At 40.5% G+C, this 25351-nt stretch overlaps 1 protein-coding gene across 6 annotated transcripts in view; it reads right to left on the reverse strand.

Moving 5' to 3' along the window:
• Nucleotides 1-22056, reverse strand: part of LOC118773695 (ephrin type-B receptor 3-like) — a 50466-nt gene extending 28410 nt beyond the window's left edge. For all 6 annotated transcript variants that reach the window (XM_036522737.1, XM_036522735.1, XM_036522740.1 and 3 more), the window contains exon 1: nt 21427-22056. In XM_036522737.1, coding sequence (XP_036378630.1) covers nt 21427-21490 — 64 coding nt within the window. In that variant the 5' untranslated portion in view covers nt 21491-22056. The remainder of the gene's footprint in view (nt 1-21426) is intronic.
• Nucleotides 22057-25351: the final 3295 nt, after the last annotated feature.

Raw genomic sequence — 25351 nt, forward strand, 5'->3', positions numbered from 1 at the left:
GCCACTCCGCTTCTTAAACTCCAGCTTCATTTTACAGAGCTGTCTCTTTCCTTGGCACCTCTCTCAGTGCAGCACTCAATCTGTATGCTTTTGATTCATGTGTATCTTCTCACTGGGAGCCAAGGACGGCAAGGCAGCAGGATTTTCTCAGTGACCAGCATTCCACTTGTGAGGTTCCGACCTCCTCAGCGATTATACCTGAGTCTGTGAGCATACATCTCTTCGACAATCGATGCTAATAACAGGGGCCGCACCGCCCCCTTCACCCTAACTACCATGACCAGATGCACACACGCACTAACACACACTCTCTGTCTTTCAGCTACCCTAGCCTCTCCTTTTTGTCAACTGCATCCAAATTCAGTCTGTTTAAAATATTTTTTTTATGGACGACTCCACTGCTCAGGCTTAGTAATGTAAATAAATTACAGGATATCAAGTTTCTGCTTGCCTGTTGCAGCAGGTCCTCTTTATGCATATGTATGAGTGTGCACTCTCATGCGCATTTGTGTGGGTGTGTGCATGTGTGCATGTGAAGGCTCTTCAGCCCTTTTGTTTCACTTCAGGGTCAGTGTATAGCACCTGCTGAGTACTGGTGAGACAAACACAGCTCTTACCAAAGGAGCTCTGATGATACTGAAACACACATATTCAGACCCTTCCCCACAACAATGACAAGACTATTTAAAAAAAAAAAAAAAAACTCTCCAATCATGGTAAATCTCCACTGCCAGCAGTCCAGACCATCTGATGGAATGATTCATACAGGTGTATGCTTCTAATAATAAGATCCCCCTTGCCACTGACTAAAATAGGTCCCCAATATCCACTGGAGTGCTAATCTTGTTTGGGCCAGACCTGCTTTGATCATAGGTTGTAGTATGGCTCTGCTGTTGTCTGTGGTTTTCATAGCCATAACTCAGTGTTTTGTTATATTTAGTAATAGCATTGCTCAGCTAAAACATAATGGTAGTTTTCTTCTGCATAATAGTGTCCAAGCAGGAATACAGTAGCCTCACTTGTATGATATAGGAAAATATGAATGCTTTCATATGCATCATTGTTTCTGACAAGAGAGAGCCTCTCTAATGAATCCATTCATCATACTAATGATAAAGTCCACTAATAATGAAGCTTATATAGAGATATGAGTAAGTGTGGACTGGAATATTTATTATCAAGGCCCTAGCCATGCTGTAGTATGTCCTGGAGATGCTAAGTTGACTGTCTCACAGCAACCCCCCTGAGCAGTGCAGACATCACTTGGTGTACAAACACACTCCTCAGACCACCACCTGCTTCTGTAAACAGAGCTCTTCCCCTCTCAGAGGTGTGGAAGTGGTCGTAAGTTTGCTTCCTCTCAATAAGCTGGATGCAAGGCCTGTGCGCTGAAAACACTGGGTCTGCCCCTAGTGCACCACGTGAATACGACCACCAGTGTAGAGCCAATCCAAACCACACACCACAGAGCTTGATTTGTCGCTCTGGATGCTAGCACGATTACAATGTGTTTTGGGTCTGCAGGGGAGTGCTGCCATTCAGCACATTCACAGAAAGCCCATCTATTTTGCACTTTTTCTGGTTTGTGTGTGCGTGCGTGTGTGTGTGTGCGTGCATGTGTGTGTGCGTGCGTGTGTGTGTGTTTTTCCGGGCTGTAGTTAGCATATGCACAACATTGGCCTTGAATGTCACAGCTTAGCAGCCCTGATTTGTGTAGATGCTGTCTCTGCTTACAACTGTCCGGGGACCCATCCCTCCCAAACTGCTCTCTGCTTACGCACGTACAGAGAGATGCCGGTGACTTATTTATTATGCTGCTGCATCAACAGCCGTTCCAAGCAAAGAGAACTAATAAAATGCGACCATACTGCCATTCTTGGGGAGGAGTCCACGTTGCATAAACACCAATGCAAACTCACTGCTCTGAGAAGCACAGCCATCAATTCATGTGACATCATGTCTCCACCCATTTACACAGGAAAATCTTGGATATTCCCTGAAATACAGGTTTGTTTGTGACTTTCTCCCCAGAAGTTCTAGTTCTTTCAACAAGCTCAACCACACATGTGCCAGTACATTAAAGATTTCAGAGTAGACCACTGGCTGAGCAAACACCTGGTATACACGTGTCCACACTTACACAAACTCATGCACAAGGATGGGATTATAAGTGTTTGTACATGAGTCTGACATTTCCAGCCGTCTGCTTTCTGCAACCCAACATGATTCAGGTATGACAGTATTAATGGCATGTTTCACTGAGGTTCTTTGTATGAATACTTCTTACTTGATGGAACTGTATAAATACTTGGCTTTACACAAAACATTGTATATCTTTAAAATACATATATACTGTTTAATGAATGTTAAAAAAAAAAATCTTTCTGTGCAGCTGTTTATCTTTTTAAACCAGCCTGATTCAGTCCACATTTTTTCAGCACACCAATAGGTTTCAATTACATTTTAATGTTCAAAACATACCACAGAATGTAGAAGTTGACATCTTGGATTTGATTCCATTTGTGATTGTTTCAAGGAAACATTCCTCTCTGTCATACTCCAGTTAGCTACAGCAAACTCTTTTTTTTTATTCCACTCCAGCCTGTCACATTTACAGCAGTATCAGGGTTGCTTTAGTAATTGGCCTACACTAGGCGTCATGCCTGTCTACGGAAGACAAGTGATCTAATTTGCGCAACGATTATCATTCAAAACTATGTTAATTTCCTAGGCATGTTGTGGTTTACTGAAAAACAAATCCCATAATAGTTATAGTATTAAAATAGTGTAATCAAAGTAATTACCCTGGTATTTTTTTCATGTTTAGCTTGGAGCTCCAGGTGACACATCAGCCTCAGGCTAGGTGAGCACAGCATCCGCTACCATTTCTCAAGTTTGCTGATTAAGTAAAGGGGTCTTCAATTCTTACCTGCCTGCTCATTAGGATTCAGGTCAGGAACTCAGACAGGACAGGGAGGTTAGGCAGTAACCGGCTGGAATGCAGCAGTCAGAGCTTTGTGCTGACACACACACACACACATACACACACACACACACACACACACACACACACACACACACACACACACACATATGTGCACATACACATATGCTGTACACGCGAACACACACACACACACAAATACGCATGTGAACAAACATGTTGTACACATAAACACACAACCATATACATTCAATTATTCACGCACTGAGTGCTTGATTGAGCCACTGGCTTGATGAGTGATTTGCCTTCTTTTTGATTCCTTCATTCACTTACTTGGTGTCTTACTGAAGAACACATACTCTCCCTGCTTTCCTCCATTCTCTCCAGTCTTTGGCAGCACTATTTTGCATGAAATTACTGGATCCTAATGCACTGTTTCGCAGATTTAATTCTTTCAGTGTGAAAGACTTTAATGACCTATGATCACAAACAGCTGTGGGTTAATTATATGCACTTATATATTTATTTCCTTTTACTTTTATTGGCAGAAAAATGTGTTTATTTGCTATTTGGCGTCATTAACTTTGAAACAGGATGATCATTATATTATTTATCACTGGTTTTCTCCCAAATGGCTTTGCCAGATAAATCACTGAGATTTGCTGTAGCATAGAGACTCTCCATGCTGTTTTGCGGGATCTTGTCTGCTGCATTCCTAATCATCACTCAGTTAATTAATCTCACACTTGGCTGCAGTAATAACTTGACTTGTTAGACCTCTATAAATGGTTTTTAGCTCTTACACACTTAGAGACCAACACAGGGATGGAAAACAGGAGGGAATGACCGTGATAAAAAAATGTTTAATTATGCATTATGGCCTGAATGTAATGACTTGATTGCAGTCACATTTCCGCTATATTTGTATGCCATCCCCTATTTGATTGTCATTCCTGTGTTAACTCACTGCTGTGTGAATATGAGTTTTTACATCACTAGAGGTCAGATTTTCAGGGAGTTTTTCCCTGGTCCCAAAGAATGCAACCCCTATTTGATAGTGTTTTAGTGTGTTTAACCTATAGCAAAGTGGCTCACACATTGTGACAGAAGGCCTCTTGATGAAACGCATCTCTGTGCAATTAAAGTTATCGACAGATAGATTGATTGACATCTGAGGCAGGAGGGCCCCATATGGCCCGGGGTTTAAATGTCTCTAAACAATTACATACAGATCTCAGTACAGTGGCTCAGCGACGTGAGCCTCACATATGTCAGTCAGGGGGAATAAATCAAACGAGCGTGCGCACCGAGCAACACATTTACATAGTCGTCATATGTGAGCCATCTATCTCTGGGGAAGCTGTCATCGGCAGGGGTCAGTTACAACTAGGCTCCTGGCATTCCATGTCAGCGTTCTAGGCAAGTCAAAATTTATGGAGACTTATTTGCGCGCCTTCCTTGAAGTCATCAAAAATTCTTGCAGTCAGAAATCACTCTGTAGCTGATCGATATACGAATCAGAAGTTTTAATAATTTAATCCAGGATGTTCTCCTGTTTGCTCAAGACCACTAGCAAGTGCATGAACCTTTAAAACAGTCTCATTTGTGTATTCTCAGCATATGGGGCATGATGAACACCATCCAGCACTAGGACAGTGTTTACTTATTTGTATTGAACCTTCGAATAAGGCAGTCTCAGGTGAAAGGAACTGGTGATAGTTGGAGGAAATCTGGGTTGTGCATCCTTCATCTTTCCAGAGAGGCCGAACATGTGGGCTAATGCATTATTCACCATTCGGTGTAACTAAAGCCATGGCTCAGGGGGAAACGGCCGCTGATAGCCCCTTTGGAAGTCAGGCCTGCGAGGCCCAGCGCCAGACTGATCTATCCGCTGACACAGAGCTTCACAAGAATCAAGCAGACCACAGGCGAAGCAGCATGCGGACGTGCCATAGTCAGATTGGGGTGGGGGTGGGGGCACATTAGATAGCATACAGGGCCAGCAGTGTGCAGCAACATAGGGGGTGGGGGGTTGGGTTAAGCCCTGCATCAAACAGCCTTGAGGGAGAGGACTGGTTAAGCGAGGAAGGGCTAGAGGGGGAATCTCACTGCTGCTGCGAGCGCATGAGCGGGCTGTGACAGAGAAGAAGCAAGAGAGATAGAGAGACGGAGAAACAGGGAGAGGAGTGAGAGAGGGACAATAAGCGAGAGAAAGGAACATTATAACAAGAGGGAAAAAGACAGGCAAGGAGAGCTGCGAGGAGATAAGGACTGTACAGTACACAGTCTTGAGTAGGCTAGGCCCATCCACTTCTTAGTGAGCTGCACTGTCAAGTACCTTCTCAGTGATCCCTAAATTACCACCAGTACCACTGACAACTCGCATCACAGAACTGAATCAGTAAAGCAATAACAGGTTCACATAAAGCTGGATAACAGTATAGATTGAGCCCCGATCATTACACACACTCTTTTTTCTGACATTCTCTCTTGAACACATGCGCACACAAAGAGAGGTAAAACAGGGCGTGAGTGGGTTTCTTACATAACAAAACAAGCTTGGTCACAGACTGACCATGATGAAAGATTGATTTAATGGTTTGAGTGACAATGAATGGTTAGGTGTGAATCACAGTGGCTCTGGGGTGGTCAAAAAGGTTCACACACACTTGCAGGGGCCAGTGTCAGCTGGTGGTGACTACTCTAATTACTTACCTCTTTGGCCACACTGAAGTCCCTCCCAACAGTCTCACTGCTATAAGAAAAACCCAATATGACCCTTTTCATAGCAACATTACCAGAACTACATTAGGAAAGGCCACAGCATGTGTCTAACCTGTGACCTTCTTTCACACTAACCTGAACAGAAAAAAGCAGAAGCATCAATGATAATACACTTCCCTGAGTATAAAGATGGTATTCAAAGCATTTCTTAGGAAAATGCTAAAACCTGCACATTGCTATGGATATCAACAAAAACTCCTTGTGAATGTAACTACTACATACGCCATGGCTTTGAGGTCTGGTGTAGATGGGGTACACGTGACTTAAGGACAGAAGTGGACTCCAAAGGGTGGAGATAAATATATGCTCATCAATTCAAAGAAAAATCCAGCCACCCATACCCAGGTCTCATTCTTACATAATCCCACATAAATCTAAGATGCTTCTGCGGGGCCTTATCCCTCACCTTACACAGCACAAGTACTTTCTGAGGTAGCAAAAGCAGAAGACGTTTTACCAGTCCTTCCTGCTCTGGTCCAAATGATGTTCTGCTTCCAATGGGCCATTTCTGAACAAAGCATTTCAAACTATACCACAGCAGCTTTTCCCCAGTTAAAAAACCCCACAAATTAGAAGACCCATTCAATCTAAGTAGATTACTTCTAATTTATTCCATTAATTCTTGTCTCATCCTCCATATTTGCTCTTGGCATTTCACCATGAATTCAAACACAGCAAACAGTCAATCTGAGCTTTGGAGTTTGGCTAATGTGATCCCTCTTTTATTACTAATATGGTAGATGTGCTCTTTTGGGCGTGCCTCTCTTCACTGTATTTAAACATCCTTATATTTGACAGTCAAATTGGAAGCACAGTGTAGGATCAAGAAGGGTTATGGTGACTCGTCTTGAAACAGGTGACATAAACTGAAATAGACAAGACTCACAATATACACACTGCAATCTAGGTCATATGCCCTTCTGAGAGAATAGCGATAAGGAAATTTGTTAGACCAATTACATGTACATCAAAAGATGACAACATTTGTGTGATTAAAACTTAAGCAATTTGCAGTGCATACTTTTGTACTATACAGAGGATATCTCACCAACGTGAAGGCACTGTGGTACTACCAGATATAAAGTGCCTACATAGGTGCTTTGTATCTAGTAATGCGTATCTGTGAGTGTCATATGTTAATCTAAGGGCAGTGGTGTCTGCCTAACATGGAAAGGGCGAAAAATGCTTTAGGAGTACAGACATGTGGCGACAGTTAAAGTTTAAACTTTATGGATCATCTATTAAATGAGCCACAACGGCTAGACTAATTAGTCCTACCCACCAAGCAGTTTGCGACACCGATCGAAGCAAAGGTTCATGAATAAGTAAGTGGGGTGACGACTGGTCGCTTAATTAACTAAAAAAAACCCTTTCCCCCGAGACCCACACACCCCAGTCTGTTTTGGGGGCTGCCAGCAACTATCTCCATCTCCCTCCAGCATTGATTGATGGAAGGCTAAATTGAATCTCTAATCATCACTATCCTTTTAGGCACTGTTCCCAGGAGGATTCTCTGGGTAACACTGGCTTTGGAGCTGCCGTCTTCCCTCTACCCTCGAGTTACTCCCTTGTTATCCCACTCACACCAGTGGTATAATATCAACCTTCCAGCAAAACACCCACATCTGGCCGTGTGTTATCCACTGTTATTTCTATTTTATATTTCTCTTGATTCCATGTCCTTGCAAGTCCAGCAAGTCCAGCATTCTTTTTGTTTTGTTTTCGGTTTTAATCTATTATTCAGCCTCGACTCCAACATATTTAGAGTTCACTGTTGTTACGATGCATTCAGTTTTCTAGATCACACCAAAATATCAAACAGAAAGATCTCAACCACTAAGGATTAAAGGGAGAGAAAGTTTTAAGAAAGCACACATCAAAGCTGTCATGTTAATGTCACTGCTTAAGCGTCTTTGCATACAGACGCGCCATTTGGCCTTCTTGTGAAACAATTTTGCAGATGTGACCTAGGAGGTGACATGTCTCACCCTTTCCCTGAATTACTGATTCCTCTCAATACAATGGTACCTGACTATCACCTTTTTCCAACAAGCAGATGCAACAAAGGGAGTTGGCACTAAATAGCTTTTTTTACAGCTGGTGTGTGTGAGGTGGGGGGTTGGGGAGGCGGGTATGTTAGGATTTTATACCACAGGAAACAGTTAACAGAGAGGGGGAAATAATACTGCAATAAGGAGCTATCCCTGATAAGGAATTGTCACAAGATAGGGCCAGAGACAGTAGATAGGGGGGAAAGAGAGAAGGAGGAAAGGCAGAAAAGATAAGGGGATGAGAACCACAGAGAGAGGGAGGACAGATCTGTACGGTGGGGTGAGAAAGACTCAAGTGACATGATAAAATAGTGACAAGAAAGAGTCAAAAGGGTGAGGGCAGACAGATGAAAGAAAGAGCTGCATTGTCCCCTCGTAAAGCCCACCTGTTTGCAGTGGACTTGTGAACTCAACCACCTTCTCCCTTGCACGCCTCCACGCTATCCTTGGCCTCCGACTCTGCATGACTCGATTTTCCTATACACCGGTGCTGCTGTCATACGCTTTGCTATATAACTTATTCTGCTGGATTTATTACTCTTCAGTTCAGGTGCATGATTTGACAATAAAATTTATTGGACAATATAACTGGAGAATAAGACAGCATAAAAACGTTTCCTTCACCGCACCATACTCCATTTGCTGGACTTTACCAGACCCAAGCACAAAGTGATCATGGGGTTCGACACCTCACAATACAAGTTGAGGAGGGCAACCATTTTGGGACAGAAATTCCAATAGTGAATACATGATTACTTTGCATTATTTATTACATTACATCATGTAAAAATATCTAACCCTTTCAAGTAATGTCAATGCTTGCTTTACCTTTTTCATAGAACAGACTTCATGTGCAGGAGAAAGGTTAAACACTTCTTCAGATTTTAACATGAGACAGTACAGAGAGTTGGGTCAGGTTTACACACTTTGTCTACTGTCATGCCGGAAGTGAGCTTGGTTAGCTACCTAGTTAGCACACTGCAAAAGGAAAGCTTGAGAACTATTGCATATACCTTTTACTTACTACTTAGACAATTATGATCATTAGTGCCTCTCCTTAAAGTCAAATGTGTGCGCAAACCAAGCTAAACTTGACAAGCAAGCCCTACTAAGTTGCAGCACGGCTCAGCACAGCACGCTTCCCTCAATGGGTAAAAAGGTTCCTGGTGGGTGCGCTTTCCTCCCCCTTCCCATATATCTGCCTTCCTCTGTTGCTCTCTGACACACAGTTAGTGGTCCTGTCTTCAAGCTCTGGCACAATGTTGCCATTGATTGCCACTAGGTTGCTTGTCAGTTTCATTAAAAACCACGGCAGATTCCTTCCAGCTCACATCATGGCTGAAATTTTGCATCTGGGAGATGGAAGAGAGAGAGAGAGAGAGAGAGAGAGAGAGAGAGAGAGAGAGAGAGAGAGAGAGAGAGAGAGAGAAGGGGGAGGCATGGATCTTTCAGCACCAGGAGAGGTGGATGGAGTTAGTCAAATTGGAGATCGAAAGATAGAAAGGGCTGCAGTCCAAGACAGGAGATTAAAATCAGCCCCCTAGATACACACCTTCCCTTCAGCCCCCATTCACCCCCCAACACACACCCCTTTCTTCCCACTCTCACCTAGGTCACCCTGTCCATATTGTCTATTCTCTCAACACCTTTTCAAATGAGCGGGTCATATTAAAACCCAGCCAATACTGTACCAAGTGCCTTTTGAAAGTGAGCCCATTCTTTCCCCCTCTCTCTCCATTTCTGCCTTTGTTTCACTTTATACTTAGTTCACCGGTTCAGGTTCAGGGCACTTTAATAACAGATAAGCCGTTCACTCTGGCTTAACGCTGCTTTGGATCTTACAGCCATACCTGACTATGAAAGCAGTTTTACCTGTCCAGCAGCGCATTCAGACCAGAGACACCAGACATTGCTGTGTAAGAGCAGCTCAAGTCACAAACTCTTACAAAAAAACTGTGACACTTCATCTGCTTTCTCATCAGAAAGCAGTGCCGTTCCAGAAAGTGTAGCGTCAGCCTTGCCAGTTTCATTTCCAAGTGGCACACTGGCCCCTGTATCAGTATCAGCTCTCCAGAGATGAACTATTATCACTCTCTGAATCCCTCCAGCAAATCTTAAAAAAGCAGGAAATGGGAGGAGTTAGAGCTGATGCCATGATTTAAAAAAAAAGCCTCTTAAACCCACAAAGAACAAAAATAGAGGATGATCAATTTACTCTGACATCCAGCAACGTGTGGATCAGTCTACCTGATTAATATAAAATCCCTGATTAGACGTTGGGCAGAGAGACGCCATGGCGCGGGGAAATGACATGAATGAGGAGGTAGTGGCGGGATGGATGATAAGAGGGACGGGTGCTGTTTGTGACCTGTTAAGGTGTATTAGCAACTGACGGTTTAGGACATTAGGCTGAGCCCTCTATGTATCTCAACTCAACTAGACTCAACTGCTGAAACAATGCCAAAAAACAAGGAAAGACACAGCATATTAATCTTTCTTACATCTTAAATAAGTTTACATGCTTGATGTATTCTTTTGCCCAACTCCTATAAAAGCCTGCAATTTTCTGTGCATGATTACAGCTTGGTCTGGATAAATGCAACTGCTCAGAAAATAAATAAATAACAATAATGACAGGAAATCTTCAAGGCCCGTGGAGAGACTATCTGAAAAGAGGCTCCTCAGATTAATATATTATGCCATTGCCTTTGATTGCATAAAGCATCATATTCCCTTGTGCTAGAGACTGTCTTTGGAAACATAGATGCAATATCCTTGGATGTGTAAGCCTATGGCCATCCAGAGCCTTCTGACAAAAAAGGGCACAGCCTCTTTCACACGCTGCAATTTTCACACACCCCCAAGTCCCTTCCCGCATCCACACCTCTCCAAATGGGGAAGGAAAACATAAACTAGGACCCTAAACACATCCAGCTAAACACCTGAACATTTGGGGCACCCTAAAAACAATACAAGACTTTCCCTTCAGAACTGTCTTGGTCTGACGCTGGGCCTTGCAAGCCTTCTCTATACTTCAAAGATGTTGACTATAGATAGATTACAAGCATTCTTATCTGTGATTTCTCAGCACAGACTAAAAAGGCAGGTAAGGACTGAAAAAAATCCTTACCAATCTGGCAACGGATGGAGTTTGACAATTTCATCCAGAACTCAGGTAAGTATTATCAGATTTCATAAGAATAACAACAGAAAGCATTTTAACAATTATGACAGGAGGCCCCCCAGAATCAATAATTAAGAAGACCCACCGCTGCTGAAAACACAGTTAAGGGTGAGACTTTCCCCAAGGTCCCCAGTGTGGCATGTGCATATTAGGAGCAGGTGTAGTGTTTTAATGTTCTGAGACCAGATTAAGAGGACAGAATTTAGCGGCCGTTATGAAAATAAAACACATGTCACTAATCAAGGCAGAAATTTGTGCATGTCGCTGCAGCCGAGAGATCTAGCCCATTTCCTTTGAGGATCTGGCACCGCGTAGTCCTCTCTTTTACTGGACCCCAGCTGAAAAGTAGAAAAAGGTGGGGCTCACTATTAAATGTAACTGACCAACTGCCCGGGGAGACCCCGAGATCTAACATTGTTGTGAGGCGGTCACATGTTTTATTCCATTTCAGAGTATTTTTTCATGAGATTTCATGTCAGCCCACACCAGGTGATGGCCTTTTTTCCCCCAGGCATCTTATCTGGAGTGTGTCTCCGCTGACAGATGTGACTTTTAAAGACAATATCAAAGATCCTTTCTGCTTCATCGGCAAAATTTGTTACAAGCGCCTGTAGCTCGTAAAAAGCCCTGAAATGGATCAAACCGCTGTGCAATGGGAGTCTGAAAGACTTTCCCCTGCTGCTTGCTGAACTGCAACACTGCAGTGTAATGGCTGTGGTATTCCCATAAAGCGTGTTAGTCATCTCTCCAGTGTGTGCCAGGCCTACATTTGAACAGAACACTGGCCTTGAGATGCCATCACATGTGTAAACTTTGACACTGAAGAAGCACGTGCATTCGAGAGTGTGTGCTTTTCCTTGCAACAAATTCTTATACCTTGACTTTGTTTCCTTTAGTTCACAGCCTTCATTCCACCTTTCAGTAATGGCCAGGAGACAGCCCTTGGGGTTTTATTGTGTGTATCCACTAATTGTTTCTGAATAACAGACAAGCCTAAAAAGGCCTTGCAGCAGGTCGCCGAGGATTGGGCTCTAAGCAAAAGGGAAACAACAGCAGCTATAGTTGCACCCAGCTCTTATGTCAGAGGCAGCAATTTGAACTCACAATTGCTGAAGGTACTAGGCAAATTGTCTTTAAAAACATTTTCTATATAGAATTTATTAGATTGGTCTACAGTTTATTGTACTGAAATCAACTGATCTTTATTCACAAATGAAAATGGTCATTCCTAGGCTCTGTAAAAGGTAGCCAAACTCCCGTAGTGCCATAGTGTTGCACACTTGAACCTTGGTAAAAACTTCAAATTGTATCTGAGGAAAAAAAAAAACAACTCAATTTCTAGATTACAAGATGACATGTGGGAAAGTGAATTGCCAAACTTCATATCAGTTTACCGTCGTGTGATTTTGTTTGGGTTTTACTTTTTTTCAGTTCTGTGGCAGTTGGCGGGATGATAAAACAAGTACCACCCAGTTTGTAGATGACTGGAGCTTGAAGGCAAGTCCCAACTCCTCTTCCGTTCTGCTCCACTGGCTGAAGACAGCACCAGTGGGATTTTGGCAATAGCAGGCTCAGGCATATCCCTGCCTCACGCCCACAGGGTGGGTGTCAAAGACCTGCTACTTTGTGGGGGTCTTCTTCTGCTGTGTGGACAGACTTTTTAGGGATCCCCAGAGAAAGCTGTGCATCCCAGCCAACAATCCCCTATACATGTGCATACTTATGAGATGACTCCAATCGCAGCTAGGCCATGGATTCATCAAATAACCCTAATACTGTTGGGCTCTGGTGGCATCCATCCTGCTCTGGGCTGAAGACCCATTCTGCCCACCAAACATTCTGTATCTCTATCTCCGTACACAAACCTGAAGAAACTGTACATCTGCTCAACATGGCTTCGACGTGGCCCACACCCATTGCACTGTCTGGTTTATACAAACCTGTACAGCAGCTTCTGAGCAAATTAAATCTTGTAACAAAATTCAGTTCTGCATTTGCAATAGTCTATGCGTGGCACATTTGTCAACAGCACTGCTATTGATGCTGACATTAATAATGGTAATGATGATAGGCCTAGTAGTTTGCCTTGTACTTGTACATTAAGCTAACATTAACATTAACATAACAGAAATTATTAGTAATAGCATAACCTCTGTGAGTTTTTCATTAGTCACTTAAATTTGGTGCCGTTTACCTTCATAACCAATATCAGCTTTCAATGCAGGTTAAGATCCATCCATATGTTTGGATTACAATTCAAACGCTAAAACCACTTTTAAATGCGACTGATCGCTAGGTTGTTTTAGCCCTGTTCTGCGTTCTTATGTGGGACAAGTCAACAAACGACGTGGGTCGTAAAACCGGTCAACCCTTTCCAGTGTTTAATTTATTTCCTTTCCTTTGAAATAATATTATTGACGGGGCAGCGAAATTTAACCTGTATAATTCAGAAGCAGAAATGCTTAGTTTTTTTTTTTAATCATAATTACCAACGAATGAAAGTGAATCTCAAACTAAAGTCTCATACACCCCAAAACGGAAAGAGCGCATTTTAGAAAAACATCAAAATACCGACCTAATAACTCGTAGGCCTAATTCAAATTCAAATGTAAACTATGTAAATGAAGCAATTAAAAAAGCGGTATTTTTTCAATGCAGTTACATGTAGCCTAATTGGTATTCTATTATATTGCAATCTTATTGTAATAATAATAACAATAATAATAATAATAATAATAATAATAATAATAGGCCTACATTTAAACGCTATATGGCCTTTAACGTGATTTCCAAAGTCTGAAGGACCGAAAGAGAAGGTCTGAAATATATGCTTTCCTTTCATGGGTTCGCTTGAATGTTACAGGCCGAAAGGAAAATGATACTTTGGGGTTTGAGTAGAGAGCTTAAAAATACATTTGCCATCATCCCAGCCCCCCTAATTTTTGATACTTTGTATTCTTGTAAGTAACCCTGTGATATATTTAAATCACATATCTCCTTTCGCCTTCTGTATTCAACTGAGCAGCAGATTGGCGTATTTTAAGGTAAAACAGATGTAGTTGACTTATATTATACGGTAGTTTCAACATTTTGCTGCAGCAAAAGAAAATCTTGTCTGGCACAATATCATCCTCTCGGAATCGTGTTGTTTAGTTAGTCTTTGCTTTTCGTTTATCGTATTCGTTTACCCCAATGTGTTGCCATGCTGTTTGGCCGAGGGAAGTGTTGAATCAACAATCTGTTCTCGTTTGAGATCTGTACAGTATCAGCCACCTCTCTCGGGAAACTACATGACCTCCGTATGTTACTGAAACACTTTACCCCAATAACGTGCTAAAATAATCTACATTTGTAAGACACCAAGATGTTGGAAGCGACGCGTGACAAATTTGATTTGGTTCAAAAATATACACCCTACTATTTATTGCCTACAACTATTTCATTTAATAGAGGTATATTTTATATTCATGATGCAAAACAAAAACAACATTTAATTAAGGTACTTTGATAAGGTCATTCTGTTTCGTCCAATACACCTCAGAGAAATTTATGGTCTATAATTAAGCACAATTAAAAATATGCTGTGAGAAAAGATTAAATCCTCAAATAAACAAAAATGAAACTACGCGGAATATATAGTTCTATTACGCTGAAATAATAGAAGCCAGGCTTGATGTCTGTTTTCCAACTCGTATTTAGTGTTTGCCTTGGGCAATAAAAATGTTAATTAATAAATCCATATTTGGCTATTTTCGGCTGCTTGATCATCTCAGCGTTTTGACAGTGAAGGTCGATCCTTTAGGCTTGTACATGTCGCATCTTGTACCTCATGTTATAGGAGCAGATGATCGCTCGAAACGTAAACAGACAATGCGACACTAATATACCCAGCCTTAATGTACCTGCCACTGTGTCAGGCAAACAACAAACAACCTATCTGTTTGCTATAAATAAAGATACACTCCGTGTCTCTGCATCGACTGCAGCTAAGGCCCTCAGTGTAACTACTGCGATCCGTTGACCCCCCATTTAGAGTAATGAATTTAAGCAAATATACTTCTTATCCTTACATTTGCTTACATTATTTATTAATATCAGGAAACGCCACACTTGTATAAAAGACAAAAAATGTTTAAGACAGTTTGGATACCCTAACAAAGTGCAAAGCCGAATAGCTTGATTTGTCCCTCAGTTGCCAAAGTCGAAGTGCATTCAGGGGTGACAGTCAAATTTCCGCACCTCCAGTTACTTGCTTTCGAATATGAATACTCATTGCACTGCCACTGTATCTTACTTGGATGTGCTGCAATAAATCTCGCCTCTGTAACAGATTGTAAGGATAGGTATTTGACAAGCCCCGAGTTACAGACACTTCGTTCACGTGTCTGGATTGGAAAGCAATCCCCCGCATCATTTCATTGATTTCACAGTTAAAGGCCTCTAAAGCGCGGTTGGTTTTGAAAGATTGATCAGACCGCATCGATTGCGAAATTCTGGCTGTAAGGGAAAGTTAAGAGAATTAACACTTCATTCAAAAACCCACACAAAAGGAACAGTAGTTACAAAAGGTCTGGGCCACATCGAAAACCACAGGTTCATTTTACCAGCTGATACTAATATTTCTGCAAGTACTAAGCCCACTACTTCTCGTCTGTCAGTAGCAGAAACAGTATCTGAAATTGTTCGGTAACCTGGTCATTCTGCGAGGACGCTCGACAGAAATATGTACCCCATTGTATTGTTTAGAGTTTTGTTTACATCACAGTTTCCCTAACCGTTAGAAAGATAAGGACGGGAGTGGCGGGAGGTACATTTGGGTGTTTTTTTTTTTTTTTTTTTTTACAGAAAGCAGGTAAAATTCAATAATAATAATAATAATAATAATAATAATAATAATAATAGTAGTAGTATTGCAATTGCATGTAACATTAGTGGCGATGATGATGATGATGATAATAATATTAATAATATATTTTTTTTCCGCAGGGGAAACAAAAACGTCAGCCATGATCAGCGGCTGCTTCAGTTATTTTAGGTTGGCTCTCAAACTCCCAGGGCAAACACCAGACCTGCCTTACCCGCTCCACTGCCCTATGGCTGGGCTCTCAGTCAGGCTGAATCGGTCCTTGCAACCCGGAAAGATCTCATCTGCATAAAAATAGGCCGGGGCATGGGCCATTGTAGTTTTCCTTAGCCAGCTTCACTACCCTTATCTGCAGTTGAATTTCTCCTCACTTCCCTTACTGTTCTGTTGTTAGTTTTACCTCAGTGACAGTCATTTCATTTCTCAAGTCATTAATGGATATTTTGTGTACTTAAAGACGTTTGCTGTCAAAGTTGTATTTATCCATTAAAAAATGTTAGAAAGCAGAACCCAGAAAAAGCCTGTTTGTGTATATGATCATTGGCATGTGTACATGTTTGTGCACACGATCAATGCATAATTGAAAATTTTCAATCTGAGAAAAAAGTGGCCCATATTTACTGCATGGGGGAGAGAGATACATAGATATGAATACTTTTTCTGTCTGTTTTGACAGCATTTATTTTTCAGACTCTCTTAAAACCTTGGTAAACTCATTATCAAGGGTACTCTGAAGCTGGGCTTGGATTTCCTCGCTTAACTCTGAGTAAGTATGCAGAACAAAATGGCCCCTGCTGCTTTTCAATGGGTTAAGTAATAATAATAATAATGAAGGACCTTCCAAGCACAGTGGAGTGCAGAGGATTAAAACCAGGCCTGAAAGCCCAGCAAACTGCACATTATAAAACACACAGGAAGAGGCCTGCTGAGGTGTGATTCAACTCACAGTAAAAACAAAATCTAAATGTTTAGCCATATCACAGCTCAGGCTACATACTCAGTGAGATGAGAGTGAATTATATTTGCTTAAATTGAATAGATCAGACTGAATCATGAAAGGAAAAAGCATGCAGAAATACAAAGTCCAAGGCTTGTGTTGCCTTGTTGCCATTTAACCAATTATCCCCCTGGATACTGAGAAGCTCAAGGAGGCTGAAGTGGATACTGAAGACCTGGGCCATGGCTTTGCTCTGTGCTGATCTGGTCAATGGATGACTTCCATTTAACCCCACCATAAAACTGATGCATCTGCAAAGCTTTAGCCTGAAAGGGATCTTTCATTCCAGGAGCTGGTCAATCTAAGAAAACCAATACTGAAGCCTACCACAGCCTTGAAAGCATTACCTCTGTCCCAAACACACTAGCAACTACGGTGAATGTCTTTAGAAATCAGGTACTTTTTAATGTTTAGCTTAAAATGTTCTAGCTTAGAATGTTTTAGAGGAAAAAAAACAGTCGAAACCTTTGCTACACAGAAGAAGTCAGCTACAGCATTAATATCCTCACAGCAACAACAAAAAAATAATATAAAATATTTAAAATTAGATTATATTGTATTATGTACTATATTGTATTATGTAAATGTAGGCAAGTGTTATCCTCTCTTCAATTTAGTTTTGGGATAATGGTGTCAAATGAATGAATGTCAAAGTTAGAATGAGCAGAACAACAACTATGATAAAGCTGCTTTGAAAAGCAACCTGTGACTGATTTGAAGTTATTCATCCTGAAAAACCGAGACACCCTAATCTGAAAGATTGATGGGCTTCAAACACAGAGGTTCGCTCTCAGAACATCTCTCCCTTCTGAGATCTAACACTGCCAAGGACCACTTACTAAAATGCATGCTTATGTCACAGTGGGCTTGAAAACACTATTGTGGTGACTTATAGTTTTCAGTCGCTACAGGTGATGGAAACTGAACTTGAATTAGCACCCCCCCCCCCCCCCCAAATCGTGCAATGCAAAGGATGGGAAATGTAAGTGAAATTAAATATGCGTCACCACAGGCAAATGTGGTTCCAACCTGCCTGCAAATCGTGATTCATGTTGTGATGTGTGTATCATTAACGGATATGCTTCCATCTCCATCATAAATGTATTATACAATGGGAAAAGATGAACTAATCCTTTTCTGCCCTGAAATGTCACTGGCACAATTTATTCCTAGCAGAGACTGAAGAAACACTCTATGTCAAAGAGTTAAAGTAAACACACTAAATGGCGGGCATTCTCAATTTGATCATCAACTTATTTATCTGCTTATTTCCTCTACTTCAGTCTCCACACTTCAGTTTTGTTTGGCTTTATTTTGCTTTATTTTTTTGTGTGATTCTTATTAAATGTTTAATAAGCAACCTTGCATTAAGAAAATTACACTGACAAGGCACAAAGGGGAAACTTCAGAAACCTATTCAGAACAAAGGGTCACCACTGAATGAGAGCTGCAGGAACAAGACCACTGGATCTGTAGATCATATGACACCTTGCAAATAAGACAAACAGACTTGGATTTGTTCAACCTTAAAGGCTATTATATACAACGTTTCATCAATGTTTTAAATTTTATTTAAATTATTCTAAAGAGCTGCAAATACAAATAATCAAAATAGTTTGCGTGAGAAAATAAAGGTAATTAGCAAGACAATATCACGGGTGAGTAAAACAGCTGACCAAATAAAGCTTTTGTAGCTACAATATGGCAAGATTATTTATTTACTCAAAAATAAGGTATATTTTCCTGTACATAATTAGGCTATATACATATTGATGACACAATACCAATGGACAATAATCCAGTCCAAACAATCATGTTTTAGTGTCTATGTTATAGGTCTACTTTTATACTCAAATTGTGCAAATATTTGGGAAAAAAAAAAGCCTTTCAAAGTTGATACTATCCATTATTCAAGATCACCAAACCCACAATAGTACTCTTTTAAAAAGCTACGAATCTTTTAGTCCTTTTGTGAAAACACTATTACACAGCAGCCTACATTTAAAATATATTTGAATTAATACTTAGTTATACATTGAATTAATGTTATGGCATTGCATCTGAGTCGCACACACTGTATAAATTGAAAACTGCACACATCAAACAATACACATTTTTGTTACGACATTAGGTCAGTAATCTGACTTTCCACACGACCGAGCGTTTCATACCAAAGGCACGGCATAGAATACACTGTGAGACGTGGTATAGCCTACGTGTTTATAAGGACCATTTTATGTAGGCCTATTGATAATTTTACCACAGGGCGTCTTCTGCCATTATCTTGCATACAAGTCCCCCTTGCGAAAGTATCCTGTTAAAATTCTATAGTCACAAACCAATTAGTGGTACGTTTTACAGTAAATCCATTTTTGTCGCTTGGGTCTCCAGGACAGCGGTCGTGCATGCGGTGTCGCTCTTCCGTCGGCCGCTCACCTCTCCCGAGATCACCATAAACCAGGGTCGCTTCGACTACTCCTCGGAGCAGGCCATAAATCACATTGCCATATTAAAAGCTTAGCTAAATCCTAAGCCAGGTCAGCGTGGAAATTTATGGCGTCACTTAAGGTGGAAATAGATTGCTTTAACAAAATATATCAACTTCGGCACAGCCTGACTCCCTTAGAGTTCTCCCTCTCCTTCTCCATAGAACGTTCAGCTCGTGTAGCCTATTGATTCCACCATACTTACATTCTGTGCCTTAACCTCAAATTCTTCATGACTACATGTTCAATTTGACGTGCGCGTACTTAAAATGTCTCCATTAAATATCTCTCCATTGTCTTTTTTGAGTTTTAAGGACTTTTAAGTTCTATTCTAGTTGCGTTCGTACTCTGCTAACATTGTATGTCACTACTACCCGTGATAAAGCATACCCGAATACACAACCAGATAAAATACTGTGTTTTAATAAGAAATTAACGGCATGCCAACGCTACTGCGAGACAAAGCGCGGCAACGTGACTCATCTCTGGGAGTTCGACTCTGGGAGCAGGTCCCAATGTGAGCTTTCATAAACAATAAAAACAAGGTGGAGAATCATTACACACAGGGGTCTATCTAAATGGGATTTTTTTTAATCTTGTTAAATGTATTGTTAGGCTCTAATCTATGTCTGTGATGTAAGTGCATAGTACTTCAGTCAGGAAGTAAAAACACAGGAGGTGGTGGAAAAGCAATTCATTGACATACTGTGGTATTTCATGTCATTTTGAATATACTTATCCCACAGCGCACAGACTGAATATAGTTATCCTACAGCGCACAGAAGACTGACGGTCCTAAAACTCGATCGAATGCGAAACGTTCTCATTGTTTAATTACAAAGTACGTCGCGTCTGTCGTCTTCGTCTTGTAAAATCATCTTCTGTGCGTTAGAATGTATATACAGGGCTACGCAAGCGCTATTCTCAAAGTAGAGTACTGTTTATTGTGATACATGAAAAATCTTACATCGTTAAAGTTTTAAATGGGAGAACACGAATGTCTTCTGTCAGCTAAGAGCTGTGAAAAAACTGTAACAAGCACGATACTATTCATCTGTGTAACAGCATCTTGCTTCGTTAGCCTATTTTGCCCCTCGTTTCAACAAAAATGATTTTCAGAGAGAAAATACGGGTTTCACCTTATGTTCCTAGATTTGGTTGGGTCTAACATTATATGAACAATTGGTTTATTGTCCGATGCAATCTATTATTCTTCATTTATCCGACTACAAGAGTGAATTAAGTGAAATGTTTGCTTCTGTGTCCTTTCGGCACAAAGTACATATATATATATATATATATATATATATATATATATATATATACTCGCTATTAAGGAAAATCGACAATGTGTTTCTTGAAACTGCGTGCAACTTCACAAAAAAGTTCAAATGCCAACCCGTCCTCGTACACTGCTCCTAGAAACCCTAACAGTTCTTGTACCCTGACAGTGGGCACATTTTAAAGTTTTGATCTGTTCCTCTTTCACGTCACGGGTGAGGACGCTCCTGGAAAGGTAGATATTTCACTTTGGAGTAAGTAAAGCCTTTTTTTGGTCATCGCTCTCTGCATAATTAGGAGGTTGTGGTCCGCAAAGATTGGACTCCCCGTCGAGAGATCGTGTTGCGCTAATTTCCTTTGCGGCGACAATGAAAAGACAAGCTACGTGGATGCTAAGCAGTCTTTTAAGAAGAAGAGAATACACAACAATTACAGGAAAGATATTCTAGGATACTCTTACGAATGTGTATTGCAGCCTAGCCCTACCAGGTAGTTTATGCACTACTTCATGTGCAATGCTTTTTGGGCTTCAGAGGGTGAGGCTGTACGTTAAACCTTCAAACCCAAGAGCACCACTGTCAGTCTCCAAAGAGGGACATAAATTAGCCACGCTACGCTTGAAAATGTACCTTTTGAATGTGAACAGCTCTGGCACAGCCTGGCTACTCTTTTACCTTAGTGCGTTCGTCGATCCATATCATGCGACTGTGTTTGGAACGCAACACGCCATCGATACAGCAGCGATTTTAGTTGTATTAACGCTATTGCATTAAGACCACTGAAGAGTAATATGCTCCGAATACAGTAAGAAGCAAAGAGGAAAAGTGTGTCTTACCTTCAACGGCTAACACTACAGGCAGCAAAAAGCCGCATAAAAACAGCAAATAATCCATTGTCATAAACCAGGGAGCTTGGGCATTAAAGTAAGTCCCAGGGCGAATGTGAATAAATCCTCACTGTACCGCCGAACCCCCTTGAACCCAGTCCACCAGTTTCAAACCCAGGGTTCCCTCCGTAAAAAATGGAAGAAAAGAGAAAAACTCCGATACCCTTCTCCACGTTCAGAGTCCTCCTGCTGCCTAGATCACAAAACCTGGGTTGAGCGAATGTCTTGAATCGCGTATACTTCGCATTTGGCGACCAACCTACAAGGGGAGATTTCCCCTTTCACAGTGTCCGCTCACTAAATTTCAATGATGTTTTCCCCGAAAACTGGCAGTTTCACAAAGGATGGCAGGCAAATCCGAAACGGGTTTAAGGAGTTATAATTCTCTCGTTTTCTTGTTGTATGTACACCATACTAGAATCCAATGCGTCTACATATGCACATGCGCGCGTGTTACTCTTGGACTTAAAATTGCTTTAATTTGAATTTAGTAACTCCCTGAGCGAAAGCGCAGTGCATTTGCGAGCAGCTAGAGCTCCGCTCCGTGTGTGTATTGGAATGAAGATCATTTGTGCTGGAGGTTGGGAAGTGTGTCTGAATGTGTGTGTGTGTGTGTGTGTGTGAGTGAGAGAAAGGGGGGTTGAGAGAGGTGCGGGAGGTGGGGGGAGTGGTTATGGTTACAGCAGCTGTCAGTCTTGTTCTCGTGGTCACACCCCCCGCATCTCGACCCGAAAGCTGCTTCACTCTTGCCTTCCATGCGTAGATCCCCATAGTCAGGGACTGCATGTGGGATCCCAGATCAAATACAGTGCAAATTTACAGTAGTGAGACAGCGCCCTCCTGCGGGATATTTAAACTTCATCCACCGGTTACAAAATACAAATGTTATTTTATCTTTTTTTATTGTTCGTTTTAACTATGGTCGACTCGAAATTAAGGAAAGTAAAAAAAAAAAATCTTTGTTGATTTTTTGCTCTCAGGCAACGCTTTGGAACCGTTTTTTTTTTTTTTTTTTTCTGATTATTTTTTGGTTCTAAGTTTGGAACAACAACCGACTTTTTTATGGTGTCTCTCAGGATCATGAGTATCTTGGAGACAGTATTCATAAATATTTTACATTAAAACGTAGCTTATACCGGGTCTACGATTCTGCATAAACCACAAACAGAAATTTACGTAGCATTCAGTCACTAATTATGGAAGCCCGGTATGTAAGAATAGTTTATAAAGTCTGCCCTTAAAAATAAATAATAATTGGCCAGTATGATGCATGACAGAAGCTTTTCTATGTCTTTAATAGCTTATATAGATGGTTACTTTCAGAGTTATGAAATGCGTCCAGTTTGGCCACAGAGTGCCATCCGTTTGGCCCGAGGATATAGCTTCTTATCTCCCCCCAAGCACTTATCACCAACGTGGTAATGTTGTCCGCCTTTGATCGCGTGAAGAAATCACACACCTACGACGTAATAGTTTTGCATCTAACAGAAATGAATGTCGTTCACTTTGTTGTGGAGTCGTATTTCCAATACACATTGTAATTGCCGACGAGACATATAATAAAATAAAAATGAAAAAAAAAAAACCGACTTCTATGTGTTGACATTTTGCCTTTTTTACTGAAATAAATGTCGGTAGCTTATGCTTTAAATCTGAACGATCAAAATGACACTTTAACCTAGGAAGTCAATAGCCTGTATAGTATAACAGTTAATAATAATAATAATAATAATAATAATAATAATAATAATAATAATAAAAAAAATAATAATAATAATAATAATGTACATGTTGTGTCTGAGATGTATGTTATACGTGGTCACAAGAAAGTGGCCCATACTCAGCTAAATAGCTACGATTACCTATAAGATTTAAGTTCTACCTATTGGAAATAATCAACTTTAATGAACAGGTTATTCAACAAATACAGATACTAAAAATGTTTCTGTTAGTTGGGTCATGAATTCTGTAACCTTACATAAGGGTGTGAGATACCATCAAATATCATTGCTCGTATTGTTGTGTTGTAGATTAACTGTATGACCTGTAATAAAATTGTAACATTTATGAAATCGCAACATGGGCAAAAACGTAAAGCATACAGATAAATTACGGCAGTATAGCCCACGTGTGTATAGAGATGAACACATATACTAATAACGACACGCGTAAAACAGGGTATAAGAACGACAGTGAGAGTTGCAAAAAGCGAAATAAACACCTCTCCCAAACTTAAAAAAACTTAAAAAAAAAAAAAATTTCTAGCGGTGGGTTTGTTATCCTGATCCGGCAGCTCAAACACCCCTGGCAAGACAGTATTAGCAGAGGCGCGCTCCACAGCGGTGTGAGTGCACGAAAATAGACAAGTGAGGTGCGTCTGAGAACGACGGACGTAAAGGGACAAACGGGAACAAGAGAGTGTCGTTAACTGAATTTTATAGCAGTTTTTTTCAAACTTAACGATAACTATTATGACTCACTAAACATGGAATATTTAACGTAACGTCACTATTTCATGCTGAACGTTATCTCGACCCGATAATACTGGATGAAGGAACCATGTTAATCCTTCATGACACAAGGAACTGTTTCCACGCTATTCACAGAGCGTTGAAATTTCACCTACAACAATGTAAAAAGAGCCTTGAAATTCACATACAATAGTGGATAAAATATAAACAATTCAGCATCTATTTAGAGTTCAGTGGTTAGTGTCAGCATTTACACAGATTACATTACGTTAAGGATTAATAAATTATTTTACCACCGTCTGTTCGATATAGATTTATTTGTGTTATTGATTAACCGATTTATTTATTTATTTTGAACCGGGGGGTGGGGGGGGAGGGGGGGGGGGGGGTGTTGCTCGATAGACTCTCTTATCCGGTACGACTCGACGTTTTAGGATGCTTTATTATGCATTATGCAATCTGGAGTAAATTGCTCAAGACCACCACGTTCCACATTCAGACATCACAATAGGGAGTTAAAGCAGCCACCGAAGTCCAGACATGTCAAAGTCCTCATTGCACTACAGTGCTGACTTTAGAATAACAAATTTTTAGGTGAACAAATCTAACGTCATCAATTTACATAACAAAACATTTCAATTGAATGTGATCCCCTTTCTTTTGACCACATACAATTATTATTATTATTATTATTATTATTATTATTATTATTATTATTATTTTTACTATTTCAGGCACCTGAGTTTCAACTTAAAATAATGTATACTGGTGAAATAAATTTTATCCATATAAAACAACAACTTGGAAACAGTACATTTTTTATATTGTAAATCTAGTTATTCCATATTTCTCTATGTGGAGACAGCTGAAAATGTTAAAGAATTATTACATATTATTGTTATGTTCTTTCTAATGTGTTCTTTGGGCCTTTTTTGTCAAGGAGATTAGTAAGGGAAAAGTAGCTTACATCATCGCTGCTTGGTCAAAACCAATCCCTGCATTTTGGATTTTCAGCCTCTTCTTTATTGTGACCAGTCAATGTCCTACCATGGTGCACATATTAGCAATGAACAATAAAGCAACGTTATCCCTTTCAAAACATAGAATCCACAGAATAAAACTTCACTTGGTGTCCTACAAGCTGAAATCAAGTGAAGTCAGGCTTTTCTTTTTTACCTTTATTGTAACCAACAATATCTAAGTGAAAATCAAATGCCTCAGTTTTTTTTAAATATTAAAAATGAAAAACTGAATGTCTTGGATGCATGTGTGCACACCCTTAAATTAATACTTGGTGGAAGCACCTTTTGCTTTGACAACTGCAGTGAGTCTGTTTGGAAAAGTCTAGTTTTTGCAATTTTCTTCTTCACGGTAGAAACTGTGTTCACTTTAATTGAGAAGGG

The sequence above is a fragment of the Megalops cyprinoides genome, chromosome 2 (assembly GCF_013368585.1).
Source record: "Megalops cyprinoides isolate fMegCyp1 chromosome 2, fMegCyp1.pri, whole genome shotgun sequence".
Lineage (NCBI taxonomy): Eukaryota > Metazoa > Chordata > Actinopteri > Elopiformes > Megalopidae > Megalops > Megalops cyprinoides.